Source organism: Dreissena polymorpha, chromosome 3, assembly GCF_020536995.1.
Source record: "Dreissena polymorpha isolate Duluth1 chromosome 3, UMN_Dpol_1.0, whole genome shotgun sequence".
Taxonomy (NCBI): Eukaryota; Metazoa; Mollusca; class Bivalvia; order Myida; family Dreissenidae; genus Dreissena; species Dreissena polymorpha.
Window position 1 is genome coordinate 67,126,858 of NC_068357.1, and position 17,573 is coordinate 67,144,430.

Below are 17,573 nucleotides of genomic sequence, written 5' to 3' on the forward strand. Positions count from 1 at the left end.
CATCGTACTTGATGGAGTTTTTTTTATTGTGTATGTTCATGTTATTTTGTTAAATTAATATTTGCAACAAAACATTAATTACTCGCTTCATCAAATTAAATGTTCAGATTAATAAACAACTATGATGTCTTTCATTTGTTATAAACGAATTGGGTTCTTGATCATGTGACCTGTTTAAATCTATAAAACCTTTTATTTTAGTGTTCGTTGTTTTATGTTGTTGTTTTTGTTGTTGTTTTCGTCTTTGAATGGACTTTTACACATTTCAACAATTATGTAAAAGCGACAGTTAAAACATTCATGCTCCCTGAAACTTACATGTGTAACCAGTTTTTCATTATGAAACATGTGTTTTGATATCGGAATAACCCAAATTTCCATAGAGGCAAAAATAGCCATCTACCTTTCTTTAAGTCTTTAGAATGACCCACATTGGGATCAAACCCCAGACCTTCCACAACTAAGGGTTGTACATGTTGATTATTTGATTGCTTATACTAGTATATTACCTTTGTAAACCATGATCTTTGATATATTATTATCTCCGTTATACCGTTTGACATCGCTTTAGTTTGTGACCTGAAATGGATATAAACTCCTATGTACGTGACACTTAACTCAGTCGTACCTGTTACAATTTGCAGCAGACACCGTTTAATACATTAAATCAAAGTACAGATATCAGTGCAGATCTGCTTTTTTGTATGTATCATTGGTGCTTGAAAACAGTGTGACAAAATAAGAAATTGCTCGTTATGAGCAATTTCTCCTTTTGTCACAACGTTTTCAAATGTCGTCTGTTTCAAGCAGGGATAGATACATCCTTGGTTGCAAGGCAAAAAAGAACGTCTGTAGTGGCCAAAGAGTTAATATGTTTTATAGACAGTATTTATGATTGGAACGGCATAACAAGGGACAACAGAAAACAGAATTAATGATTAATCCTACAGAGAAAACAGTCTACAGATCTCATAAACCCAGTGCTGAATGTCAAATTGTTCGTTCATAGTTATCAAATCAACTCGATAGTCCTGAGCAAGACAGGACCAAGTCACACAGCTATCAAATACAAACTATAGCCTGTCCACAGTAGCGAAATTCTATCAATGAATAATGTCTATGTGTTAATTATAAAAATACCCCACCCACCCACCTTTCTATATTTATGTTTTTTTATAGAGAGAGGTGGGGTGGGTGGGGTATTTTCATAATCAACGCATAGACATTATTCGTTGTGAAATTTGAAGCTCCTGTGACCTGTCTCGTTCAATAGGACATAAAGCCAACCCTTCATACACTTTGATCCAAATATTGGGGGGGGGGGTTTCGACCGCTAACTTGTTTAATGTAGATCGAAACCCTATGTTGTTGGTACTCTATGAGACGATTCTAATGAGCACCCACAACATAGGATTTAATGAACAATGACCGTGTAATTGCCTCGATAAGGCACCTTTCACTCCCCTTATCTAGAGCCATGATACAGATATATGAACTCTGTGTAGTGCTAGTCTCTATTGAGAAACAAAGACAACCATTTTATACCTGTACTGAAAAGCATTACTCATTATCAACGATATATACTTCTTACCTTTTACAGAAAACTCCACCGAAATTACATCTGTCGTGATAACTCCAAATTAAAGCGAAAGTACACTCATATAAACATAATGTAAAGTTATAACCTAAGAACGGTCAACAGAGCTTTAGATAGATAATAGGGCATTTCCACTGCTAACTGTTTTGATTCTTATCGAAACACTACGTTATAGATCCTCAATAGAATCGATGAGCATTGACGACATATGATTTAGCGAATAGTAACAGAGGTTGGAAGTGTAAATACCCCCTTTACCCCATTATTTAGACAACTGGATCATGTTGAATCGATATCATTGAATGATAAGGACACATGCCTTTTCGTTATATTTAGTAACATTTGAAACACGATACCTCTCATAAGAAACAAAATGGCGTTATATGTAATCGATATAAATACACTTTGATCCGATTCGCATTTTTGAAGATTTTACTGCTATCGAATGTCTTACATCCAGACCTGAAGTGCTACTGCCATTTTCGGCGTCTGTAATTAGCAAGCGATTTCTGAAAAAAATCCTTGTTAAACAATGTCTCTACGTTTAGTAGTTTTGCCTGTATGATAAATCAGTTTAACTAATAAAATATCAAGAACAACAACTCATAATATAGCAGTACACTAAGTAAGAACGGGTTATTTCCCTTCTATCAATTGCTTTATCAAGGATGTTGCCTTTCTAATTCTTCAGCTCGAGACAGGCTGAAGATTTACATTCAGCTCGAGACAGGCTGAAGAAACGCCTTAACAACAACAAAATAAACCGACATAACTCGCTGTGTTGACCATTTTAGAATACTATAAGAACGCCAAAAAAGCATCGCCTTTTAACCGATTACCAAAAAATAACCATATTATACGTTATATTGCAAAAGACTCTAGGAATAATTGTGGGAAATTGAGAAATTGCTCAACATTAACAATTTCTCCTTTAACCACAATGATTTCCTCCATATCAAAGCGATTTCTTTTTTTTTTAATTTACAAGGTAAATTGTCGTCTGCAACCTCTTTCAATTTAGAACGGGCCAAAGTATGTCGTTTGATAATAGGTTAACCCATATCAACTTCACCTGGAACTTTGTCAACTGGGCCAAATTGAAAGCAACAACTTACAACTCTAGAAATGTCAAGTCACCGTGAAAATGTATTTGTATACAATGCATAGATAAGTGTATGTATATGTATAAACTGTTTGCAAAATGGAAATTGCCATTGTCATATGTTTTAATCATTGCATATTGTAAATGGAATTTTTATTTGCCGAATTCCAAATACAGTTGAGTTGTTTTTGTAAAAGATTCAAAAAAGTGTTTGATGTAATGAATCAATGATGAATGGCTTACATTTACATGCATCTGCAACTATTATCAATGGACACATATTTTCAGACATAAAACATTAATAAGCAAATAATTCAATTTCCGAAATAGTTTTAGATACGTCGATATTGGTATACAAATATATAAATTTTTATTTGTGATTTAATTACCTAACTGTTCCTGTTTGTCCATGGAATCATTGTCCTAACCACTTTAGGAAAGGGTCGACGATCCGTATCCTTTTTTTATTAATAAGTATATTAGGTATATTTAAGTATATTTTATTGCATTATAAATATTACATTTACATAGCAATTATATAATACATTATTAACAAAATACCATTTGGCTAGAGACAAATAATTGAATGACTGTTTATTCGTTGTTACTCATTTTTCAGCCGATAAAACAATTCAGGTTGTTCAAAAGTAATTAAATAAGACAGTTTTAATATTTCCAATAATAAACCTTAACCCATTCATTCCTAGTGGTCTCTTCTGACCTTAACAATCAGATTTCCTTAGGGTGTCCGGTATATTTTTTCTATTTTAGAATATTTCTTTTATAAAATCCTTTATTAGCAAACAGCGTAGACCCTGATGAGACGCCGCATCATGCGGCGTGTCATCTGGGTCTACGCTGTTTGCCTAGTCCTTTTTTGAGGGCGATAGGCATAAATCGGTTAATAGCAGTTATCAATGAAAAACAAAATAAACGAAAGGAGTCACAACACAGCAACATCCTTATGATGGAGCTTTGGAAACTGGCCAAGCTAACTTATTACACCAATGTAGCAAGGTATGTGACGTTGGTCTTAAATAAGGAATTAGGAGTTCAACATTCAATACCTAAAAAGGATAACATAAACTGGTCGTGTATTTGGAATTAAGTTGTAACCGATCAGTTTGATCGCTGACCATTTAATCCATTACCAAACAGTAACGATATTTCACTAGTTGGTTGTAGACGGCTCTTGAAATCTTCGTGGGAAATGGAAACATTGATCCTCATCCCAAAATGATCTCTACCATACAAAAGCAATTTCTTCATATTATCTTACAATTTGATTGTCGTCCGCAACGTCTTTCTAATTGGGACAGTCCATAATGTGTCGTTTGGTAAAGGCTTATTTCCAAATAAACACCCGTTTTTTGTAACGCTATTTAGGTATTGAATGCCTAACTCCCAATTGTCAATTCTTAGCCAACTTCAAAAATCTTATGAAGATAAAGTACAACATGTAAGCGGGTCTAATGGCTCGGTCGGTCAAGCGTTCGCACTGTATGTGTAGGTCCAGGATCCGAGACCCGGTCTGGCTGCATACTAACACGTGTCTCACCTTGGTTAAACCATTTATGCCTTGTGGACTCTTCTGATCTTTACAGTTAGATGAGTAAATTTCCAATTGAAGGGATTTCTGGTATATTTTTTATATTTTTAGAATATTTCTTACAGAATTCCTTTATTTGCAAACAGCGTAGACCCTGATGGTACGCCGCATCATATCGGCGTCTCATCTGAGTCTACGCTGTTCGCCAAGGCCTTTTTTTATAGACGCTAGGCATAAATGGGTTAAATAACGGGCGAACATATTCTGATTAGATATACTAGTACTCGAGAATCTTCTAATCACGAACTCAGTACCTGAGACATTTGGGACGATGCGTCGATGAGTGCATAGTAGGAGTTAAGATTTACAAGGAGATACGTTTTTAAGCGGGCTTGATAGTGTGCACGGTATGCTGAAGTTCCGGTTTCGAGTCACCGTCTGGCTGCATTTCCACATCTTAATTTTATACCAATGCATGTGAAAATAAATAAGGTAAAGTTATTATAGGCTATGATATGTATAAAATTAATATAAGTTACAATCAAAATATGTTATAATATGTTTAAGAAAAACTAAGGTAAAACTACAATAGGTTATACTATGTTACCAGAATCGAACCCCGATATCACAAATGAGTCGTGGCTGAGAAGAAAACGTTAACAATTTATTTTCTCTTCACCAAACGACACCTTTTGGAGTGTCCCAAATTTAAAGAAGTCGCAAAAAGATGCAGACTTCAATTAAAAGTGAAATATAATTTGAAGAAATTGCTTAGATATGGGCGAAATCATTGAAGATAAAAGAGAAGTTGCTCATCAGCAATTTATCATTTTCCCACAATTGTTTCCTAAGTTTTCCGCAACAAAGTCGTAAAATCTCGTTATAGTTTGGTAAAGAGTTCCAAGAATCAACCCCAGCAGTCTTGATTGTTCGAAGACGACTGAATTGTCCCACGGCTAATGCTGGAGAGTAACGGAATGAATTAGTCGTGGGTAACCGACGATGGTAAATCCTATGACGAAAACTATACTACCAACATTTCGACTTTCGACATCGAAAACGAAAGTGCGCTTCGCCCGAATAAAATAAACAGCACTTAGTTACATTTTTGTGTAATGCTATTTAAGATATTATGTAACAAAATACATTACATGCTTACATAGTTCTCCCTAATCCAGAAGCCATCGATTTAGTTGTTCGACAACGTTGAGGTAAAGTTGCCTTTGAATTTCACATTTAAGCACATATGCGTTGATGTACTCTGTATGACCACGTATTGAAACAAACTTTGCGTAAAAAGTCCCCTCAAAGTCACATTTCTTTCAACTTGTATATGATTACAATATCATCCGCATTGTATAAATGTAGACGACCATCATACTAATCGATTACGAATGAGGAATCTTATCGTGATACATCCTTATCTCCGGAATCCATCGTAAGATCACGGACTCTAGATGATCAATATACGCTCCGTCGGTAAGATAGATAACGTGGGTGTCGCAAAGCACTCTATTACACTGCGGTACATTCATGTCAATATCTTGCACGACGGTTTCATTACATTCACCTCTGTGTTGGGCTCAGAACGGACTATTGTTATGAAAGCGTCTCATTTATGTCATGATCATTCCAAGCGTCAATCGTAACACTTCGTCCATCTCCGGATTCTCCGTAAAGAGTAGACTCGTACCTAACTACCAGCCATCTTGGCTTTGATACACCCAACGCGTGATCCGCCTGCGTTATAAGGCGATATACTACGCATAAAAATAGTGATGCAATATATAGAGGGTAAACGCATTATTACCATTCCAAATCATTTTCTTATTATTTTTATGCAAAAACAAGCAATTGAATTATATATAATTACATAATAATTGATAAGTTGACTTTTACGGCAAACGGTATATTGCATGGTATTGTTTTCATTTCAGAGTTAAAATGGATTTCAAGTCCGATCTAGAATATGCGACGAGCAAGCTGAAGATAGAGTTTAGTTTTAGCGACTACCAATTGAAAGCCCTAAAGAGTCTTTATGATTTGAAAGATACGATCGCAGTTCTTCTAACTGGCTCAGGAAAAAGCATTATTTTTCAGGTAGTAAGATGTTTTCGCGATCTTTACCACGATTGTTATATTGTGTTGAATGACAATAAGCAATTTGCTAATTCCACACCTAGCGACTATTCATAAATATATCTGTCTGTTTATTATTCATAGATTTCTGAGTAACTATGGACACATTCCTTGTTTAAAGAATGAAAAAAGTTGAATTTTCTGATTGCATTTTCCAGTTCATTCAAAAACCGTGTTATAAAATAAATTAAATATGGATTGCTGGAATTACGACAGAACAACATCATATTTGTAATGTGTCTTGTTTTTACAGGGGTTCAGATTTCTGCAAAGCGTTCAACAGACTTGGAGACCTGACATGTTTGTTTCCCAAAATACCTCACTTGGCACTTACAGCGACAGCAACACCAAATGCTATAGAAAACCTTATTGAAAGCCTCCAATCCAAGAACACGACAAAAGTATTAGCCAACTCTGACTGCCCTTATATTTTTTGGGGAAAAATAAGAAAGAATGCCAAATATTCACAAATATGAAAAGTATGATATGATAATGCATGAAGAGCTGCCTGAATTAAAAGAGCAACATATTGAGTTTATAGTCACCATAAATTATGTACTGTGAGTCTGTGATAATTTGGAATCTCTAGGCTATTGCTTTTAACTACTTTGCTATGAACTAGGAAAACATGCATATTGTCCTGAATCCAGTACACAACCAGAAGATTGAATTGTAGCACAATTTCTCAAAAACTACAAGGACAGAATGAAAGCTCACATTATTTCTGAGCTTAGAAAGAAAAATCCAAAAGTTTGTTTAGTGCTTGAAACAGTTGCCTTAGTTATGGGTCTAAACGCGCCTTCGATTGCAATAGTTATTCATATGCAACCACCTACAACACTTGAAAAGTACATGCAAGAAATCTGTAGAGCAGGTTGCAATGGTAAACCTGCAAGTGCCTTGACTGTGTTATTATAACATCGGTGACATTTTGAAAAACAGGAAAGGAATGGACATTGAAATGTTCTCATACATTCAAAACAATTCCACATGCTTGCGCTTACATTTGGTTAATCATTTTGGCTACAGTAACAGCAGTGTCTTGTATTCAGGGAACCAAAATAGTTGTTGTAGTAATTGTATGGCTGGTTAAATGACTGAGAGATGCCAATTAGAACCATTTTCACTCTGAACCATGAAAGAATTTATTCACAACTATGTTTAAAGTACTTGTTTGTTTTTATTCATACATTATATAAACATGCAATTTAAAGTATATAATAAGAACAGGGACTATACAAACAGGTATGTATAGGTCCCTGCTAGAATTGGGCAACATCTTTCAATCAAGTACATGCTATGTTTTATCCTTAAACATGACACAGTTGCTTGACCTTTCACATTTGATAAATCCAAAATTAATTAACTTGAAATTGAATAAGAAATACCAGATGTTTCCTGGTCACGTTTTGTGAAAATAGTCTAAAAAGATGTATTTTAATGCGAAAGACAGTGTCATGTTAAGTGGAGTATTTAAAAACTATAAAAAATTTGACGGATTTCACATTTTAATGTTGTTGTTTTTTTGCAATCAGGTCAATATCAAGGTGTTTATAGTGTATTCTTAATGTTTATGTTGGGTACTAATCAGTTCTGATTATTATGACTTCCTTAATGCATACATAAGTGTTACACTATGTGTAGTCCAACTAATTTAGGTAAAAAGTGGACAATGTTATTCCATTTTGCATCTATCAATATCGCTACTTCTTTATCCATTGCAAGAAAATAAATGCCTGGTAAAAACATGACATTTATATTTAATATCTTTGCAATTTTATATTGCATATTATATAAGAAATGCTATTATCACACTATATGTATATTGAAAATCGTTACAATAACAATAAACAGCTCTATGCAACTGAATTTGCTTGTTTTACTCATAAATGTAGCACTATATTTTGACATTTTTCTGATAATATTTTTAATATATACTGGTATGTGCTTCTAGAATGATTAAATATAATATAAAAATTAACATCCCTTAAAGTAGAACAGTTTTATAGTGCTTTCTTTCTGTATTATTTAAGTTTTAATTACCATACTTTTTGGGCTTAAATGAACATAACCATTAAAGCGCAATGTATATCTATATTGTTCCAATTAATCAATAAATGCAAACGGTAAATATAAATGTTACTTATTCACAATTATCACAGAAATCATTACTAACAAAAATATACACTTGCAATTGTGTGTAAGATTAAATACAGGACTTACATCATCAAGAAACTCATAAATGTTGAAATGATATTCACTTTGTGTTAAAAACTTCAATGATTAAAATTTCCAGTATCAGAGATCATACTTAGATTTAAATGTTTCAACAGTACATAAAAAATACGTTTTTTTACAAAGGAACACATTTTAATGTTTATCCCATAAACGTAATTAATACCTTTAAATTTTGTGAGTACCTGGGCTGGTTTTCTAGAATCTTCTAACATAAATCTAAAACTAAATTTGACTTAGATGGACATTTTATATCAATTTACAGTGCCAAGTTCAACAATTTATGCTCTCAAAATGAAAAATTTACTTCACAGCATAGAATATTATTTACAGTTGCACAAACAATGCCAGAATCATGAACATTGATATGAAAAGAATTGGTGATTTTCTTAGACAAAACTGTTAAATACATATTCAGAATGTATTATTGTAATATTCATTCGTTTTTTAGTACCAAAGCGCGTTTCTCTTACTTTATTATTTATAGTAATTGCATATTTTATCATTTTGACTGCATTTATAAACTGTATCATTTTTTTAGTATTAATTTTACAAAATCAAATTTAACAATTAGTTTTGATGTAAAATCAGTTTTTATATGCAAGTGTCTATTTCACTTTCAAATTATAACAGCATATTATACATTATTGAAAAGATTATTCCAAGCTTGATGTCATATTCCAACTTTGCATTGTGTATTTAATTGAACATTGTATTAAACTGTATGGGAAGCTATATTGATTAAGTAATGTATCTATCTATCTATCTATATATACTGTCTAACTCCCCTTTCGGGTATTATCGACAGGTGTGTTGTATTATACAAATTGCATTATTTCTACCACAAGTATACCATTTAAGGCCTATTGCTACTAATTAGGTACTGTATAAATTTTATTCACTATTATTTATATTAAATTCAAATTTTTAAGGCTTCATCTCCATTCGTTAGATACTGATGGGAAGCAAACAGCATAAAACCAGAACATACTGTGAGTTACTCGCAAGCTGTTCTGGTTTTATGTTGTTTTCACATAGCAATTTCCACTTTAGCTCTGAGTGGGAAAGGGTTAACATACTGATTTCCTAGTAAAGTGTAATTGTGATGATAAAAAATACACTAGAAGATTATTAATGCTGGAAAATGCTGAAAAAAGTGTGTCTTGTCTCCATTTTTAAGTGTATTGAAAGCACACTAAATGCAGAAAAATACAATGCAATTACTGTTGCATGAAATGTGCATTAAATGCACTTTTTCTTTTAATTATATGCTTAAGTGAATTGAAATCATCTTTAAATAACATTTTATTCCCTCGGATCGAATGATCGGGGGGCATATTGTTTTTGGCCTGTCTGTCTGTTGTGTGTGTCTGTCGAAAACCTTAACCTTGGTCATAAATTTTGCAATATTGAAGATAGCAACTTGATATTTTGCATGCATGTGTATCTCATGGAGCTGCAACTTTTGAGTGGTGAAAAGTCAAGGTCATCCTTCAAAGTCAAAGGTAAAATACACTATATGATATCATTCGTATGAATCATGTGTTCTGCTTGAAAAAGAAATCTGCCACTTCTGTTTTGTTGTATGAAAATTACCCATAAAATTCATTTGAAAGCTCAAGAGATAAATAAAAGCATGCTACACCCTACTCCTTTTAACATGACTTGATGGTAATTAGTTCCCAATTCTATATGGCCAAGGGCAAATTTGCAGATTTGACAAGTCTGAACTGGGATCCAAGAGGCAGAGTCTTTCCTTATACTTGTATTTAATTTAATTTAAGATCTGATCAAAATTTTGCTCTTTGGCAAATTTTAGTTGGTCACAGTATTCAACTGAAGTTTTTTCACTTTGTAGTTATTATATTTTTATAATTTTAATATCAGATAACATCTCTCTTCAAAAGTTTAACATGATAATAGATTGCTTGTTGAATTCAGAAACAAGATCAATGCATCATAACATTAAATAATAAAAATATGTAAATTTGGCAGTTAAAAAAACAATAAATTATCTGCCTTAAATCTGAGATGATATGGTGATGTATTGGAATTTCTCTTAAAGATAATGTGTCCCATAATTGTATAATTGTATAGTCACATCATGAGTGGTGTCATGATACAATTTAAAGCCTATAATTTGCTAAAATTTACTATAATTAAGTGACAGTATAACTGATTTGGTTGTATGCACATGCAGATATATCATGTTTTGTGCTGAGGACAGTGGCAAACAAGAGCACCGCATAGCGGATGCCAATGCTCGACTGCGGGTAAAGTTTTGAATAAATGAAAGCTTTTCAGAAGAATATTAGAGGTCACAGTGACCCTGACCTTTGTCCTAGTGACCCAAAAATGGGTGTGGCATGTAGAACTCATCAAGGTGCAGCTTCATATGAAGTTTCAATGTTGTAGGTGGAAGCACTGAAATTTTAGAGCCAATGTAAAGGTTTAAGCAAGCCGGACAACAAGCTGTACATACACAGTGTGTTAAGGCTTGATAAGCATTATAATTCAAATAAATTATATGTTTGTTATATTTTAAATTTAAGTTTAATGTATGAAATTTTCTATGGAGCATACTCTTATTTCTTATTATTGTTATTGAAAGTAATAAGAATATTACTTATATCTTTTGTTCTTTTCTTACATTTGTACAGATTCAGCATTAATAACACATTGTTTTTGTACTAGTCTTGTGAGACCTATATTAATTAAGAAATCCTGCTCAGTGCTGGAAAATCAAGAATCTGCTTTACCAACCAACATAATTATATATTTAAAGAAAAAGTGTGAATAAAGTAAAGTAAATAATAACTGTCAAACATGATTGTGTTACCTTGCCACTTACCTATATTGAAAGGCTTTTATTACTTTAGTTTTTTGCCAAATTTTTTTTTTATTGAGTCACAGTAAGAAAATATTGATACAGGGAAACAACACCTACATGTAAGTCACCTTTTAAATTAAAAATGTATATCACTTTTAAAAAGTTAATGTTACATTACTTCAAATTGCAATCAATTTAAACTAAAATTTACAAGAGGGTGATATTAATTTTGTAAAGAACTAAGAAATTACTGTGTATTTAAAATGCAGTTGTTGTTTTTTTACAAATATTTATTGGTTTATTTATTCTATTATTCTCTGATACTTTTTTTATGTAATACTCTCACAACCAAGTTTAACAATACTAATGTAGTCTATTCGGGTAAATGGACTTGTTACATGCTTAAAGTTTCATTCTGGGGTTCTTATAGATTCTGTCTGGATTTTCCAATAAACAATAGTGGACAGAGGGCTGATTAATCTGTTATTAGAAACCCAAATGTCATAACAAAATCAGTAATTTAAATACCCTTTGTAAATTTTCTCTTAGAGTTAAGAAAATATTACATATTTATACTAAAAATAAGCTGTTTTCTTCCATAGTATTGCTTTTACATTGCATGGGCGGCTTTCTTAAAAAGTTTATGCATAGTTCACAAAATATTGCATTCATAATTTAACTTAGATAATTTCTAAATACCTTTAAAACTAAATAAGTAACTCGTGCAACATTTATAAAATCAAAGATTTAAAGGAAAAACTAAAAGAACAATAGCAACTATTTTTTCTAAGTTAACTCATATTATTTTACACGTGTTCACATTTTAATTCTCGGATCAGTGCAAATATCACATGTCAGTTTAACGTTATAGTAATTGCATTTGTATCAAAAGAAAGTATATGTAATCAAGTGTGTTTTTTAGTTTCATTTGTGCTGCTACAAAATCTTTGACAAATTTTGTTCTGAGGAGTACTCAGTAATATGAAAATGTTATGTCATTGTAGCTAAATGTACATGTACGCTATTTTTATATTCAATTTGATTAAACAATATCATAGTAGGGGTTGCAGTGCTCCAGCTAGGCCTAAATCGAAGGGCGCCGATCCCTACCCTCCCGCACCTCCGCCCTGCCCCCCCGAACCTCCGCCCTGCCCCCCCCCTCCCCCCAAAAAAATTATATATTTTTTTTTTACATATGATTATTCATAAGTCTCTTATTACATTGTAATTACTTTAATACTCATTGTAGACATTTTATTTGAATGGTTTAATATTAATGGGAATAATACAATTATTTATAACATGTAAATTAACATGCAATAGGAAGCATTTCAGAAACACCCACGCGCTCGTACGTGCCCTTTTGACAAAATACTGCGCGTCGAAAGTGCTCTTTTGACAAAATACTGCGCGTCGAAAGTGCCCTCTTGAATAATAAGCCCCCCTGACCTTTTCAAATCCTAGCTGGAGCACTGGGGTTGTATTATTGGATAAACCAACTTTTTGACACTCCACTAATATTGAGCTGATTTTTTTAATGGGCAATATTTGGTTTAAAAGAAGACCTGTAAAAATAACCTAAATTCTTTGAATTTTTTTCATAAGAATAATTGAGATGCACTGAATTACAGCACCTTAACTAATTTACTTCCAGGTTAAACTAATCTGCTTGGACAGGGACATTAAATTTCAACTCTTGTGTCGTCCAGCTCGGCCATAGGGTTGTTTAAGAAGCTTACAACACATAATTAATTGCCCACACAATTTTAAAATGTGTGTGTTTGATATTTTTGCTTTATGAAAATGTAATGAATACTTAAAAAAAACAGTTGAAACACATGATATATGTTAGTTTTACAACATACGATGACCACAGACTTGTACTTTTGACCAGACAATTAGAATACTTGAGATGGTTGAATGGCCAGTCTTGGAAACTGGCCATGAAAAGTTAATGTGCATCTAGCTGTGTTGACAAAAAGTATTAACAATATTGGATAAATGCTTACCACAAACTTGCTCCAAGAAACTTGACTTGAAGATGATTGTGTTTTATGTCTTAAGCACTATAGCTATGAAACACAAATCTGTATTGTTAGTTTCATAGAAATACTGCTGACGACAATTCGAACCATGGTAAGAAGTTAAAAAACAAAGTTATAGCTATTACAGGGTGCCGCTACTACAGAACTTAGATATCCAAATTTTCCTTGTTCTTCTCCAATTCCCAGGACAGAACGTTCATAACTTTGGTCTTAAATCGAGGCAATCTATAGCCTAACTGAACTGCATACTTTATGTATCGCGTTCCTTAGTATTGGGCATGATTTGCACTTTGTTTTCCTTCAATTGACAACTGTCGATGGGCGCGGCCATTTTGATTGAAAGAAGTCCGAAAACAAAATGGCGCCCACGTTATACCAGAGGCTTCCTTATGCAATAAAAAGCCGGTTGGATCCAGAGTGTCCAAGCGTTCATCATTGAGGTTACAGAATACTAAACAATCTCTTGCACGACGGTTACATTGCATTCACCGCATTAAAGAAAACCATCTCATACCATGAAAGGTAGTGCACCTCTAATGATTTCCCGCGATTTCTTCGAAGGTTGAAGAGCCTACTATTAGGTGCCGTAGCCTAGTGGTTAAGGCGATAGACTAGAAATCTTTTGGGATATTCCCGCGCAGGTTCGAATCCTGCCGACGACGTATACTTTTTTGCGACGCGTTTTATTTATTTTCTAACGTGATTTGATTTAATATGGCATATAAGCTATATTTATTGTTAAATATGTTGCAATTTTTATGCACATTTTTCAATTATTAAAATTAAAACAACGTTATGGCGAAATTGGGTGATTTACTGTTGAAAATACGAACCATGCATGTTGCATTTTTATTTTTATTTCAAAAAGTAAACGGTAAATCTGTCTAGTTCTTGGTATTTTTGCTGTATATAGTGTTTCTATAAAAACTAAGTTTAAAATATGACTTAAATGATACTATTTTGAATTTTATGACACTTTGTTTTTAACCGACCCAATTTTTACTTGGATGAAATCACTTACATTTCATGGTGCTCTTCCATAGATAAAAATTTGTAAAAAATAAATGTCTGTAAAAGAATACTTATTTCATCTTGTTTAAACTTTAAACACCTTTACAGCATCTGTACACACCAACTGCATGCCCATATTTGGAAATTTGAATGAATTATGGAACTTTTATATACCCCAGGGGTGAAAATAAACTGGACAAAAGCCGAGCGTGGGGGTGGTTTTGAAAAAATCGGTATATTTTTTTAAAAAGCATGGAAAGCCTACCTACAAATTTGCATGTAGTTCAGTGAAATGATGCTGATTAAGAAAATAATTAATTAGATTATATTTGGATATGTGCCCATTAGAGGTGCACTACCTTAAATCAGTCTTAATTCATTATTATAAAATTGATATGTTTTTTGTTGTTAAGAAACCAACATACATACACACGTCGAAGCAATTCCTAACGTCACTCAAAAAAATATGTTCAATTGTTTACATTTGTGAAGTGCGTGGAATGATTCCATCTGCGTAAATGGGCAATAAATTAATTTCAAAAAGTTGCATTAAAACTCGCAAGTTTTTGCACGATTTATCGTACATTTAAAAGTCATATTTCTTAATTTAATGCATGCGATCTTAAATATCCAATCAAATATACGTTGAATGCGTTTGTTCGGTTTTATCTATTTTATAGACAAAATGGAGGGCTGAGCCTTTCGCAGAGTTGTATGTGAGAGCAAGGAACGACAACTCTGCGTGGAGATTGCATTCATGTATGTTGAGGCACGAACGACAACTCTGCTAGGAGAATGGTCGCAAAGCTTGCATTGACACACGAAACGTGCCATCCGTCTCTTGTTATAAGGCTTTACTCAATGCGCATTGAACTAGCGTCAGACTATCTTACGGAATTTTCATGAAAAGAAAGCTGTAAACGTTCGATGGTTCTGCATTTTCATATGTATATATGTATATCAAAACGATTTACTATTCTAACAGCATTTCACTTTTGAAAAAATGGATTAACGTTGTGAATTTCTTTCTTCAAATCGAAAGTAAAATTGGAATCATAACATTTAGCGCTTTAAACAATAAATATGTTTACAGTTTGAGGAAGAGAATCGAACGGAGACAGTGGGACACTTATGCAATACAAACTATAAATGCCCATTGCAGTAATGGCTAAAAAGACCTTTGATGTAATATTTGTTTTATCACATAACTGGGGATAATAAAAACTAGTATTCTTATAACTGTTTGTTATAATTCAGGCCCGTAGCCAGGGTTTTGAAAAGGGTGGTGGTGCGACAGCTCTAGGACACTGAATGACAAATTCCTGACTTTCCTGCTGGTATTGCACTAGGAGGGGAAATGAAAGACATGGTACTATCATCATCATGGCACGCATGGGGTTAAAAATATTAAATATGTATATTAAATTTAAATATAATGTTGCTGTAAAGACGTTTTGTGAATACAATTGCGGGTACATGCATGTATGTATTTCTTGTGAACTATTACACATGTTTTGTACATTTTTACATTGTTTAAAGCATATTATGTTCCGATCAAATTTTTTTACGTTTGCGAAATTATTTATCATCTCGAAACGGCGCTTCTTCTTTCCGCGTACCAGAAACGGTCCGATTACATAATCCTTTCACTTGTATATCATGTGATAAAGGTTTGTACCGCACTAATATGCATCAATGTATTCCTCTGCGTCATAGCGCATACGTTGTTTCTGTTGTGGATTAGTGTTTTGTTAGCTTAGGACATAAGAATCCCTTAAATTAAAATGTTCCTAACTTTTTATTCAACAATAAAATTAAAATAAAACTCTTTTGAGTTTGAAAGGAACTTCCTCCCTTCGACAATGCAGGTTGAGTGTAAAACAATTGCATTACATAGAGAAATGTTGAACGGATACAACAGTTTACATACTTTTTATGTGATTTAGTGACTCGTTGTACTTTGATTCTACAGCCAAATTTTTTCTAGTAAGATTTGTTGTTCACAAAACGAACAACTTAAAACGGGACCGTCGCATCTGTTCGGGTTTCATAGGATTCCGGTCCGTACAGAGTTGGGTTTAGGAGATGCACTGGATTTTTTATTTGTAAAATAATAATAAATTAAGCATTTGCACTTAACAATAATCATAAAATCCTTTACAAATCGCATGGACGTCACCCATAATTCTATTTTCACATTCGATCTTATGTGCTAATAAAATGTTTAAATCAGTACCAAGTTACATCCAGATGTTTTTTTTTCAGATTTCAAATGGATTGAATATTTTCAGACGCTAACCCTTAAGGCTCACGTGATTATATATTTAATGGTGTCAATGTCACCAATGACATCCCATGAAGACCCTTTCTTTTTTTAAATAGACGTGTTAAATATAAACGTTCACATGAAAAGTTGAATCGTAAATTAAGACGCACACTTTTTTATATGTATGCACATTTTATTTGATAAACACGTGTACACCGTACATTATGTGTCAAAGGAATTCGTGAGCTTTTTAAATTTATTTTTGGTTATTTACTTTTTTCAATACATACCATTTTTAAGTTGTTGAGAGAAAACATGTGTTTAGTTGACCATTGACCTTAAAGCGACGCAAAACCAATGATGGATGTCAGCATTTTCCAATTACATCGCATACATCATATAGCTTTGAAGCACATTTTTCACTATGCGATACCATGGTTGAGCAGATTTTCTAAAAATGGAATTCAGACTATAAATATTATTAATGCTTAAATAGTCGAAGGAGTGTAAACGCATTTAGCAAGCCTTTTATTCATTCTTAACAGTATCAACTCCGTTACAGCTTGAAGAAGAAATATGTGACCTGACCAACGACGGATAGCAAGCCGAGCAAGGTAAGTGGAACTAGCAATGCGGACTTTTACAATACTACAAAAAAGCATGCTACAGTAAATTATTTCTTACGTTCACAAAGTATTTATATAACTTTGTTTAATTTGTTTATTTCAGAGGTTTGTGACAAGTGCCAGGCAGCTATTCAGCATATTAACCAGTGCAGATCAGAGGTAATTCTTGACAC

At 33.1% G+C, this 17,573-nt stretch overlaps 2 protein-coding genes and 1 long non-coding RNA gene across 10 annotated transcripts in view; 1 reads left to right on the forward strand and 2 right to left on the reverse strand.

Moving 5' to 3' along the window:
* Positions 1 to 17,573, reverse strand: part of LOC127874575 (uncharacterized) — a 207,673-nt gene that overhangs the window by 16,568 nt on the left and 173,532 nt on the right. For 2 of the 8 annotated variants that reach the window (XM_052418964.1, XM_052418970.1), the window contains exons 1-2: positions 5,408 to 5,973; positions 510 to 579 (exon numbers count right to left, since the gene is read on the reverse strand). The exons of 2 other annotated variants lie outside the window; for them this stretch is intronic. In XM_052418964.1, coding sequence (XP_052274924.1) covers positions 510 to 579; positions 5,408 to 5,433 — 96 coding nt within the window. In that variant the 5' untranslated portion in view covers positions 5,434 to 5,973. Of the gene's footprint in view, positions 1 to 509; positions 580 to 1,591; positions 2,162 to 5,399; positions 5,974 to 17,573 lie in introns of those variants that run through there. 4 more of the 8 variants (XM_052418967.1, XM_052418968.1, XM_052418971.1 and 1 more) reach the window with 4 other exon arrangements.
* The window catches only part of LOC127874580 (uncharacterized), a 194,855-nt gene that overhangs the window by 16,568 nt on the left and 160,714 nt on the right, over positions 1 to 17,573 (reverse strand). The window lies entirely within an intron of this gene.
* LOC127874589 (uncharacterized) lies at positions 5,196 to 8,256 on the forward strand. The gene is made up of 3 exons (XR_008047004.1): positions 5,196 to 5,459; positions 6,186 to 6,348; positions 6,641 to 8,256. It is a non-coding gene; the product is annotated as an uncharacterized LOC127874589 (long non-coding RNA).